Raw genomic sequence first — 13,727 nt, forward strand, 5'->3', positions numbered from 1 at the left:
ATTATTTGTTATTCCTCGCACTGTGGTGTAGTATGTTCTTTCAGGTTTTAGAGGTATGTTAATCTGGGCATATCCAGAACTTGTCAATCCTAAAAAAATATTTCTCATTATTGAAATACAGTATATCATCCTTCATTCATGATTCCTTTTGGTTCCTGGTGGAACATATCATCCTACTTCATCCAAATTGTATAAATTATGAATCTCCTATTTTACTAATATTTTAAAGCATGCTAACCTTTTCCAACAGGATCCAGCTCCTCCAGATGGATGATATTTGCCTCTGTGAAGGCCAGAATGTTCTCTCCATTTGGTTCAGTACCCACAGCCATCTCAAACTGCATCACTCCGTGCATGGTGCTCTCAAACCCAGTAAACTGGACGGTAACAGTGGTGGTGTCCAGTTGATAATCCATGTCTGATGTGAAGTCAACGACGGCATCCTCACCAACAATCTTATCAATGTTGTCAGCACCATCAACAACCAAACCTTGAGTTCATTAGAATATTGACATAAAAATATGTGTATAATATCTTAATGGAATCCTTCAGTGATTTTATATATAGTAAACTGTAAAATTTCAAAAATATCGCTAATTTGGCAAAAACAAAATAAAATTCTCTAGGAATTCAATCGAGCAGACATTTACCAGCTTTGTCCTCCTCCATGACCATGATAGGAGTGGACACAGTGGCCAGGGGACTGACCAGGCCTGCTCCATTCTTAGCTTTCAGAGACAAATAATAAGTGGGAGATTTAGTTGTCTGATTTGTGACTTCCAAAGTAAATCCTGTTATGTACTGACTGCTCTCGGTTCCAACAGACTTCCAAGCCAAAACATCATCACCTCCTGAAGACAATCACATATTCTGTATTTCTTTCATATCTAAAATTTTAATCTCAATTTTTTCCTGATACATGTATAAAATGTACCAGCAGCACTAAAATGTATGTTGTGAACACCAAATGCACAAGTACAGTTGACTCTCAATAATCCCAGCTTTTTTGTTCTTGAGAAACAGTACTTAGTATGATTGCCCATTTAATCCAATTCCTAATGCATATTTTTCTTTTCTCACTGGTACATTCAACTTTTTTTCACCCAAATTCTTCTCTTGATAGTGAAGCATCCAGATTTAATGAAACTACATCAAAATCCTAACATACAAATTTTGTTAAACTTCTGAAGTATTTCAAAGTAATACCTTGAGATGTGCCTACAGCCACCAAATACTCTGTTACACCTGATTCATGATCCTGACAGAGCCAAGAGGCCTGGATACCTTTTTTATCTGACACCCAAACATATCCATCTACTCTGTGTTCTTTGGAGTTCCCTGTCACTCCAACTCTTAACCACATCACCTAAAAATATTTCATTGAAGTCCATCTCAGATCAGATTTCATAAAATTTTAGTGTTAAAAGTTTCTGTAAGAATAACATTACCATAGGAGATGTGTCAATGATGACTCCATTGGTTTCAAAAGCAGCGAGGAAGCCAGCATGATTGACAGCCCCCACCCTCAGACTGTATCTAGCACCCTCCTTCAGGGACAGTCCTGACCATGTGTGGCTAGTTAGTGAAGCATCACTTATATTTTTCCAGTCATTTTTCATAGCTGAAAAAAGGATTATAACATGGTAATTACACTATCAAATCAGTGTTTTATAAATGTTTCAGCAGAACTGAATGTCACAAAACTTGAAAGATTTACACCTTATTATGTTCCCCAAACAAAGTTTGGGAACATATTGTTTTTACTTTTTCTGAATTTTTCTTTGTTCTCCGGTACTTTTTTGTCCGCGAGTGTTCTCGTAAACTACTCATCCGATCTAGGTGAAACCTTTTTAGGGTCACTAGGTATGTTATGTAGATGTGCGGAATGAAGGTCATTTTGCGCGCACGTGCGTGCATGTGCGCGCACGTGCAACACGTGAAATGACCACTATAATAGATTTAGCTGTAACTTTTAAAATATTGGATCAAATGCTTTGAAACTCATAATATAAGGATATAATAGTAGTATAGACATGATGACATGGTCAAAATAGCAAGATCTCAAGCGCATGCAGGTGCCCTTTGCTGCAATTGGCTGAAACTAAAAGTCTAAATATCTATTTTGTTTTCTGACAAAATCCTTTGAAATTTTGAACATAGTCTTAAATTATGAAGATCTACAGCATGATATATAAGAATAATCATGAACGCACGCACATGCACGTGTGCTGCAATCTTATTGGCTAAAACTTTAAATGCCTACAACTTTCTTGGTTCTCAATAATACAGGGTGAAATTTCAAATATGAATAGATATAATGATTGCCTACATTATACTACTATCACAAGTAAATGCATGGACGTGCATGCACATGCGACTGCAAACAATGTACAGTGGACCCTGGACGCTTTGGTTCCCAGTCAAATTGTCCGGATATGTGAAGCATCCGGATATCTGAATCACCAGTTAAACAAGACAAAATAACATTTAAAATTTTTCGTTCCAATGAAAAATCGTCCGGATACTGAAGCATCCGGATATCTGGCGTCCGGATATCTGAGGGTCCACTGTATTAAAGGCAGTTTACTTGAGTGTTTGATGTTCATGCAGAATTAAGAACTTCTAAATGTCAAGACATGTAACATACTGAAGCATGCAGATCTTTTTACCATTGACTTTGAAACTTTTTTTTTTTTTTTTTTTTTTTTTTTATTAATATCAATTGTCACATCATTGTGTTTACAATATCAATACATCATTAATACATATAATAATCAAATACAAAAAAATATAATAGTGACAATTGAATAGGGGAAAGAGAAAGAAAGGAAGAGAGAAAGAAAAAGGGAGTTGAGAAATGGTAAAGAAACTAGAGCATGTTCATAGGAGTAAAGTTGTGGCATATGTATGTCCAAGCATTGCAAAAGGTCTTTAGGTGTCTGGTTTCAGGGTCTTACATGAGTGAAAGCCAGTCTTTCCATTTAGTGTTAAATTCATTAATTTGATTATTCTTTGTTGCACTATATTTCATCGTAGATAGTAATGTTTTAATATCTCCACGTAATGCTTGTAATCTCAAAACCTCATTTCGACATTTATTTCTATATATAAATGATTTAATACATAAAAATATTGTATTTAATTCACTATTGTTGGGTTTTGGATTTCCAAAAATGAAATTAGCACTATCGTTTGGAAACTCTATATTATGAGCTTCACAGAGAATAGTAAAACTATGTAAAAGCTCCTGAACCTTCTGGCATTCCCACACAATATGAAAAATTGTTTCCTCACATGTCTCACAGAAGCTACATAGTTTAGTATCCTTCAAACCTATTTTATATAACGTTTTATTTGTAACCAAGATATGCTGATTTATTCTGAATTGCAGCCATTGCAATTTAGAACTTTTTGTACATTGAAAAGGAATATTGTATATCATTTCCCATAGGGAATCTTGAATTTCAAAATGTTTACTCCATTTTACTTTTGAAACAGGTACTATGTGATCTGTATTCAAAATATTATACATAGCTTTTGTTCCTTTTTTACATAAACAGAATAATTTTAAATAAAAAGGTAGAATGGGCCTTGGGTTTAATCTTTCTTTGTTTACTTTTTCTACGGCCATTGCTTCTTTTACTGCTTTCTATAAACTTGCATATGTTAAAAAGTTGGTTTCTATATTAAATTTTGCTTTTAGATCCTCTAATTCTAAAAAAGATCCTGTTTCATCTAGCAAATCTGAGATAAAAATTACATCATTCATAAACCATTTGGGGTAAAAAATGGGCTTATTGTCAATTTTAAGTTTTTTATTGTACCATAATGGTTGAGTGATAAAATCTTCCCATGACTCTATTTTCATTTTGTCTTCTATATTTTTGAAAGCAATTAAAGTATCTTTCCAAAAGTCATTAGTTATACTTTGTAATATTATTTCAATATAATTTGAACCAGTATTAAATAGCTTTTTGATATTAAAAGATTTTTGAACCAGTGATCTCCATTTAGAATCCTGGCCATTGAGTAGTTTTTTAATCCAAGATGATTTTAAGCTCTTAATGTAGTTATTTAAGTAAATCATATTCAATCCTCCACTCTTGTAATCTTGAGTAATTTGTTTTCTTTTTATCTTGTCCACTTTTGATTTCCAAAGAAAATTAAATAGAACACAATTTAGATTTTTAACAAAATTTTCAGAAGGTGAAGGTAAAGCAATAAGAAGATGGTTTAATTGTGATATTAATAGTGATTTTATCAGTGAAATCCTACCCAAAGGAGTAGTACGTCTTTTACTCCACTGTAGTATTATATTCTTAATTTTGACCAATTTCTTGTCATAGTTGAGTTCTGGAACTCTATTTAAGTCAACATCAAAATAAATACCTAGTACTTTAAATTGTGTTGTCCATTGAAAGTTCATTTCATTAAGTAGTTTTTCATTTGAATATTTTTTACTTCCTATCCATACTATTTGTGTTTTAGAGAGATTAATTTTAAGTCCTGATAATTTATAAAATTTATCTATTTCTTCAATGCAATTTCTTAAGGATTGTTCTGTTCCATCTAATATAACTAGTGTGTCATCCGCATATTGAGACATTAGGTATTCCTCCCCATCAATTTTAATCCCTTTAATATTTTTATTATTTTTTATTTTTAAAGCTAATATTTCTGCACATAGTAAAAATATATATGGAGAAATTGGATCACCCTGGCGACAACCACGTCCTAGTTTAAAGAAATTAGATAGGTGGCCTGCTTGATTAATTGCTGATACAATATTACATTGAAATAATGAAACCCATCTTCTCAGAGAAGGACCAAAATTAAAGAATTTTAGGGCTTTATCAATAAAATTCCATGACACTGTGTCAAATGCTTTTTCAAAATCAATCATTAACAACATTCCAGGGATATTTCTTTCTTCTGTATAATGCATTAGATCATAAATTAACCTGGTATTTTCTCCTATGTATCTTCCAGGTACAAAACCTGTCTGGTCTGAACTTATAATTGTATTCAAGATATTTTTCATTCGACTTGCTATACAGCCAGAAGCTATTTTATATACAACGTTTAATAAAGATATCGGGCGCCAATTTTTTATAAAAAATTTACTTTTTCCTTCTTTAGGTATACAAGTGATAATTCCCTGTTTTTGTGTTACAGAAAGCTCTCCTTTTTTGTAAGCATAATTTATTGATCTTACTATGAAATTTCCTAACTGTTTCCAGAAAACTTTGAAGAATTCTGTTGTAAAACCATCGCTTCCAGGACTTTTATTATTTGACATGTTTTTCAAAACTAGTAATGCTTCATTTAAAGTTATCTCCCCTTCAAGATTATTCTTTTGTGTATCACTAAGTTTTTCTGCAGCAATGTCCCAAGTATGATCACTTAGATCAATATCTGTCATCTCAGAATTAGCCTCATAAAGTGTTTTATAATATTTTTCAATTTCAAGAAGAATATCTTTCTGATTTGTTATCTCGGAATCAATTGATTCATCTTTAATCAATTTAGGGATTATTTTATTTGTATAGTGTCTGTTCTCAAGGTTTAGAAAGTAATTAGTAGGTTTTTCTCCTTCATTCATCCATTTTACTCTAGACCTTATGATATTCCCCATAAGTTTATGTTCTCTTATATTTTCCAATTCCTTTTTTTTATCCTTTATTGTTTGTATATTTTTATTGTAGTCTTTTTCCAAAGTTTCAATTTCAGAAATTAACTGATTTTCTTTCTCATTACTTTTTTTCTTTACAAAACTGGAAAAAGAGATGGTTTTGCCTCTAATTTCCATTAAGAGTGTTTCAAGGAAAAGCTGTTCATCTACAATAAACTGAATTTCTTCATCTGATATTTTGTTGACATATTCTTTAGAATAGATGGGTAATGCATAATTTTCCTTTGTTTCCTGAATAACTTTGTTGATTGTTTCAATATATTTGATATCTTTAAGAAGTGAGTTATTAAATTTCCACAAACCTTTTCCATGAGTAAACTCATTTAATTTAGTCTTTAGATATATTGGTGAGTGATCGGATTTATAACTATTCAGAATTTTACTTTCTTCAACACTATTTAAATAAGAATTTGATATGAGAAAGAAATCTAATCTTGCTTGTTTACAAGGGGAAGGTTTACGCCAAGTATATCTTGTTTCATCAGGATGCATTTCTCTAAAAATATCACTGAAATTATAATCAGAGATTATTTCTAAAACTTTGCTTCTTGCCTTTGGATTGTTAATATGAAGATAATTAAAATAATCTTTTTCTGGGTCTAAAACAAGATTAAAATCTCCAACCAAAATAACATCTTGATTTGATAAATCCTTTATAATATCTGATAGTCTTTCATAAAATGAGGGTGTGTCCTCATTTGGTCCATAAACTGTAATTAAACTCAGACGCTTGTTTTCAATTGTCAAATCTAAAGCCAAAAGATTCCCTGCATCATCAGTTACTTGATTATGAACCTTGTATTCAAAATTATTATTAAAAAATATAGCTACCCCTCTTGACTTTGACGAAAATGAATTAAAATATGCTTCATATCCCCATTCATTTCTAACATCATTCTCCATATCACCTGTAAAATGAGTGTCTTGTAGACACAATATATTGCATTGAAATTGCTTATAATATTGGAGTATGTCCTTTCTCTTTTTAAAATCATGAAGACCCTGACAATTTACTGAAACTACTGTAAAACCAGACATGAAATATGAAATTGAACTGGTGCAAAAAACCTGGACAAACATTTACTCACCATCAGAAAATATGTCGCTCTGAACATGCTAAAGGTAGAAGAGAAGATAGAAGAGGAAATTAAAGAATGGTTTAGTAATAAAGACACATGCATCATAGAGTGATAGATATGCACGTCTTGTTAGAGATTTTGTCGATAGGGCAACGATAAATTTATATATAAATCATATCGGAAATGCCGTTATGAGAATAAAATAGAAAATCAAAAAGAGTAAACATTTAAATCCAGAAAAGTACCAATGTAATTTCCAAGTCGAAAACTATTTTTAAATCCGGTTTCATACATATATAATATATTAAACAAAAATTAAATTCTTAATATAAACTTTCATTATATTACATTTGAAGAAGAAAAAAAAAACGGCATTAATATTCGTATTTACAAAAAAGGAAACATATTTACAACATCAATAAGGTCACCTTTCAGCTATAAGACTCCTGTTAACATGGTTACGTCAGTCGTAACTGTTTGAGTTTTGTTTTATTTAACCATTACCGTGTGTATGTCTGTATGACATCAGAAGTCACATTTCCAAAGAATTGGCGACATCATTTACCAACTGTTCCATTATTGAAAATCTATGAGGTCCAATATGAGCATCACCCGTCCACCTTGTGATGACGAAAGCGGCGTTTTGAATGTTATTTTCTCTCATGTATCGCAACATCTTCCGCCCGGCACCATGTTCGGAATCATCGTGGTAATTTTCATGTAAGGCACCGTCCTCTGTGACGAATCTGTATACCAAGATTCGGTTATCGGCACTGGCTGCGTAGGGATCTATTAAAACTTTGCTGTACATATTCTTCACAGCATCCGCAGTTTTAACTCGAGCACCGAAAGCCATAAATTCTGAGCCGTCCTTTTTGATTGGGTCCGAGTTTTTTATTTCAACCGAGTCTAGGTGTTCCGTCTCTTCAGCTGTTACCAATAACGCATCTGCATTCGTTAGAAATGGAACATCCTCTTTATATCTGGCGCCGTTGGGTAAGATTACATGATTCTTTTGAATCTTAGCAGTAATATTTTGAGTTTTCAAAGACTCTGCCGTATCGTACACCTTGTTTCTAGCGGAAACAATAGATGCAGGTTGCTGCGTGGTGATAAAGAAAGGCAAAGGTTGTTTAGCCATTTTCTTTAGCTTTTGGGCATTAAGAATTGTGTTGATTTTACTACGGTCGGTCAGCTTTGCAGTAATGGATACTGGTCGATCAGAATTATATTCTGGACGCACCCCATTCCTATGAATCCTTACAAAACTTACATCCACCCCAAGAAGTTCTTTAAAAGTAACTGGCATCGACGTGGTTAGGTTCTCGTTGGATTCGTAAGGATAATTATGAATAAGGATATTGTCCCGCATAGACCTTGATCTAAGATCCGTAACATCGTTTTCGATAACGGACATTTTCCTGTCCATTCGGATTACAACCGATCGCAGTTCTCTCCGCAATTGAGCGTTTTCTTGTCGTAGCAAAGATATATCTTCATAATTGCTCTCACTTTGTTCTGAAACGTATTTTAATTTTGAATTTACGCTCTGATCACCCTCCGAAAGATCATTTCTTATAGTTTCCACTGATGTTTTAATGTCCTCAATAGCGGCAACAATAGACTGATTATCGGCTTGGTCTTCTAACGGGTCACTACCTGCATTCTTCTGTGAGCACTCCTCAGCCTGCTTTTTAGACGTAGCACCAGTTTTTCTTCTGTCTGACGGCATTGTAAATGCAGAAATATCACAAATATCACAAACAGCCCTCTCAAAGCACAGAAGCAAAACAGTAAACCAAGATACGAATATTAAAATCCTTCTAGAAATGCCCTAAATTGACAAAAATCTCCGGAGCTCAAAACTAAGCCGCCATACCCTGAGATGTCACGTGATCTTTTTTGACTTTGAAACTTAGGTCAAGGTCACTGTTAACCTGAATAAAATGTTGGTATTAGCTATTTACCAAAATCACCTTGACCTATGAACTTGAAATTGACCTTAACCTTTGTCCCTGACCCAAGGGTAAAAAAGAAACATGAAGTACATGTACATTGTACATGTATTTAGAAATACCTTTCAGAGTTTATTTCGGTTGACAGGTTAGAAGTTAAAGAGGTGGTGGTTTTTAATGACCTTGACCTTTCATCCAAATGTCACAATCAATCTTAAGTTCTTGGAATAAGATGCAAGATTCAACTCCAATGTTAAATAAGTTAAGAATAACCCCCCCCCCTCCCACACACACAAACAAATCAAATTAATGGCAACGTAGAGAATCACTGTTAAACTCAAATAACACCTGGGATCCACATAAAATTTCAGGAAAACTGCAGAAAAGAGCTCGAGGAAAGTGTATTAAAATATTTCATTTGAGTTACCAAAGTATATAGAAATTATTAATTTATACAGAAACCAGAAGTCTCTGTCGAGACTGAAGCTCTACTTGTTTGTACTTATTATATAGCAAAAGAAGAGAAAAGTACTTAAGCAGTTGGGAATTGAAACTTTACAACAGCAATAAATAGGATAATATGATCCTTGATTAAGTCTCATTATGTTCTTAGTGTAGTCTACTTGCATGTCACATTTTATTATAATCAGACTAAAACTGTATTTGGAGTAGCATTTTGAGAGTATATAACAGAAATTTCTATAACTAGTTTAGTAACGTAGTAACTGTGATTTAGTAACTGTGGCAACACCGTTCATTGAAGTAAAAAACCAATAGACAGAATTATGTACCTTATTAATTGTAGTCTACTTGTGTGCCAAGTTATATTGAAATCACACCAAAACTGTAGGAGGAGTAGCATTTTAAAAGAATTTCACAGAAATTTCTATTTTTAGTAACCACAGCAACACCTTTCATCGAAATCAAAAACCGAAACATAGAATTATGTATCTTAGTGGAGTCTACTTTTGTGCCAAGTTATATTGAAACCAGACCAACACTGTAGGAGAAGTAGCATTTTGAAAAATTTCACAAATAATTCTATTTTTAGTAACCACGGCAACACCATTCATCGAAATCAAAAACTGATAAACAGAATTATGTATCTTAATGTAGTCTACTTGTGTGCCAAGTTATATTGAAATCAGACCAAAACTGTAGGAGGAGTAGCATTTTGAAAGAATTTTACAGAAATTTCTATTTTTAGTAACCACGGCAACACCGATCATCGAAATCAAAAACTGATATACAGAATTATGTATCTTAGTGAAGTCTACTTGTGTGCCAAGTTATATTGAAATCAGACCAAAACTGTAGGAGGAGTAGCATTTTGAAAGAATTTTACAGAAATTTCTATTTTTAGTAACCACGGCAACACCGATCATCGAAATCAAAAACCGATACACAGAATTATGTATCTTAATGTAGTCTACTTGTGTGCCAAGTTATATTGAAATCAGACCAAAACTGTAGGAGGAGTAGCATTTTGAAAGAATTTTACAGAAATTTCTATTTTTAGTAACCACGGCAACACCGTTCATCGAAATCAAAAACCGATAAACAGAATTATGTATCATAGTGAAGTCTACTTGTGTGCCAAGTTATATTGAAATCAGACCAAAACTGTAGGAGGAGTAGCATTTTGAAAGAATTTTACAGAAATTTCTATTTTTAGTAACCACGGCAACACGATCATCGAAATCAAAAACCGATAAACAGAATTATGTACTTTAGTGTAGTCTACTTGTGTGCCACGTTATATTGAAATCAGACCAAAACTGTAGGAGGAGTAGCATTTTGAAAGAATTTTACATAAATTTCTATTTTTAGTAACCATGGCAACACCGATCATCGAAATCAAAAACCGATATACATATGTATCTTAGTGTAGTCTACTTGTGTGCCAAGTTATATTGAAATCAGAATAAAACTGTAGGAGAAGTAGCATTTTGAAAAATTGTTTACAGACAGACAGACAGACGGACGGACGACGGACGCATTACCATCGCATAAGCTCTTCTGGTCTCTGACCAGTAGAGCTAAAAAATTACAAATCCTGTCGTGTTTAAAATTAAAGTACAGATGACCAAAGTTGGCATATAAGCCTTTTATAGCCTATTTATTCAGATTTTGTTAATAGCATTCAATTCTACTGATTTGAAATAATATTTTAATACCAAGCATCCTTTGTTTAATTTACCTTTGAAATTTATTTGAATTCTTTTTAGAATTACGCAATCCCCAGAAATAGCGATTTTCGGTATATTAAAAATCAATATACACGTACGCTCCTTCGTAAAATAATCAGATATTTGCATTCATGAAAAAATATTAATAAGAAGGTGTTAAACAATATTGGTCACATTAGCTGACATGAATGTCTTTTTAAACATCCCTTGTAAAACCCAGAGAGTAGCCCCCTATGCATTGGAAAACATAGGTAATCAGAGATTACAGAGCTCACCTCAACGAATGTTGTCTTTAAGTAAGGCAAAGTCACACAATTAACCAACAAAAAGTATACATTCCAAAAATGAAAATATTTTTAAAAGCAATTTTGATCTGATACTTTGAAATAGACCTACATAAAAAATTTAAACTACTTCATCTTCATGAAAATGTAATGAAAATCCAGCATCTGAAGCAAATTTGAGAGTTTTCATCTCTTGATGCAGCATTTGTGAAAGTTTGGTTTATACAATGTTATATAAGCCTTATAGTTTTTGGTAATAGACCTGCAACCATAACTTTTACCTTGTCTATTATCTGAAAAATGTATGTCCAATTCAGCATCCGAAGCAAGTCCATTAGTGTGCATCCTTAGATGTATCATCCATGCAAGTTTGCTCATTATAGGGCTCATAGTTTATTGGAAATGAAACATGCATCAAAACTAACATTTTCACTCATCCACAAAAAGTAGGTCAGATTCAGCATCCGAAGCAAGCCTGGAAGTATGTATCCTTAGATGTATCATCTATGCAAGATTGGTCATTAAAGAACTCATAGTTACTTGGAAATGAAACCTGCACCAAAAACTTTTAACTATTCACTCAACCGGAAAATGTAGGTCAGATTCAGCATCCGAAGCAAGCCTGGTAGTGTGCATCCTTAGATGTATCATCCATGCAAGTTTGGTCAACATAGGGCTTAAAGTTACTTGCAAATGAAACCTGCACCAAAAACATTAACCTGTTTGCTCAACTGGAAAATGTAGGTCAGATTCAGCATCCGAAGCAAGCCCGGTAGTATGCATCCTTAGATGTATCATCCATGCAAGTTTGGTCAACATAGGGCTTATAGTTACTTTGAAATGAAACCTGCACCAAAAACTTTAACCTGTTCACTCATCTGGAAAATGTAGGTCAGATTCAGCATCCGAAGCAAGCCCGGTAGTATGTATCCTTAGATGTATCATCCATGCAAGTTTGGTCAACATAGGGCTTATAGTTACTTGGAGATGAAACCTGCACCAAAAACTTTAACCTGTTCACTCAACCGGAAAATGTAGGTCAGATTCAGCATCCGAAACAAGCCCCGTAGTATGCATCCTTAGATGTATCATCCATGCAAGTTTGGTCAACATAGGGCTTATAGTTACTTGGAAATGAAACCTACACCAAAAAACATTAACCTGTTCACTCAACCGGAAAATGAGGTCAGATTCAGCATCCGAAGCAAGCCCGGTAGTATGCATCCTTAGATGTATCATCCATGCAAGTTTGGTCAACATAGGGCTTATAGTTACTTTGAAATGAAACCTGCACCAAAAACTTTAACCTGTTCACTCATCTGGAAAATGTAGGTCAGATTCAGCATCCGAAGCAAGCCCGGTAGTATGCATCCTTAGATGTATCATCCATGCAAGTTTGGTCAACATAGGGCTTATAGTTACTTGGAGATGAAACCTGCACCAAAAACTTTAACCTGTTCACTCAACCGGAAAATGTAGGTCAGATTCAGCATCCGAAACAAGCCCGGTAGTATGCATCCTTAGATGTATCATCCATGCAAGTTTGGTCAACATAGGGCTTATAGTTACTTGGAAATGAAACCTACACCAAAAACTTTAACCTGTTCACTCAACCGGAAAATGAGGTCAGATTCAGCATCCGAAGCAAGCCAGGTAGTATGCATCCTTAGATGTATCATCCATGCAAGTTTGGTCAACATAGGGCTTATAGTTACTTGGAAATGAAACCTGCACCAAAAACTTTAACCTGTTCACTCAACCGGAAAATATAGGTCAGATTCAGCATCCGAAGCAAGCCCCGTAGTATGCATCCTTAGATGTATCATCCATGCAAGTTTGGTCAACATAGGGCTTATAGTTACTTGGAAATGACACCCATACCAAAAACTGCACCAAAAATGTTAACCTGCTCCAAAAACATTAACCTGGTAATTCCTTTGCTGAAATTGCAGCATCTGAAACTTTGTCTGGTACAATAAAACACACTAAAACCATCTTCCATGCATGTCTAATCAGTATAGGACACAGAAGTAATTAAAAAGAAAACTGCTCCAAAAAACTTAACCTTAACCTGGGACGCCGACGCCGACGTCGAGGGTATCACATAAGCTCCCCCCAACTTCGTTGAGGTGAGCTAAAAATGAATAGTTCCGGTCAAAAAGCTTCATATATTTATTTACAAAGTATATAAAATTTACCAGGCACATGTATCAGAGTTGTCAAAATGGCCTGAGAGGAAATATTAAAAAAAATTCTGAACAGAAAAGAAAATCCCTTTTCATGTATGGAACTACTATTGAATAAGTTCATTTTGATTCGTTAGGTATTGGCGTGATACCCTTAGTCGACTTTAACCCTGCCTTGTCGTCGAAATAAAACCAACTTTGAGCCCGAGGTTGAAATAAGTAAAGAAATAAAATGTGAATCGATATATTAAAAATATGACATATATATGCTTGAAAAATGGTAAATTTATATATGTATTTTTTTTCTTTTATTTACGGGATAGAAAAATATGTATGCTTAAT

The 13,727-nt window shown here is 33.8% G+C and overlaps 1 protein-coding gene across 1 annotated transcript; it reads right to left on the minus strand.

The window, feature by feature from the left end:
• Positions 1-6,600: 6,600 nt before the first annotated feature.
• Positions 6,601-8,644, minus strand: LOC134259499 (protein IMPACT homolog). Its single transcript, XM_062742075.1, has one exon. It carries the CDS (start codon positions 8,501-8,503, stop codon positions 7,304-7,306), a length of 1,200 nt encoding a protein of 399 aa, XP_062598059.1. The 5' UTR covers positions 8,504-8,644; the 3' UTR covers positions 6,601-7,303.
• Positions 8,645-13,727: the final 5,083 nt, after the last annotated feature.

This window comes from Saccostrea cucullata, unplaced genomic scaffold (assembly GCF_032062105.1).
Source record: "Saccostrea cucullata isolate Sc308-1 unplaced genomic scaffold, CSIRO_AGI_Scuc_v1 ctg12827, whole genome shotgun sequence".
NCBI classification, from domain to species: domain Eukaryota; kingdom Metazoa; phylum Mollusca; class Bivalvia; order Ostreida; family Ostreidae; genus Saccostrea; species Saccostrea cuccullata.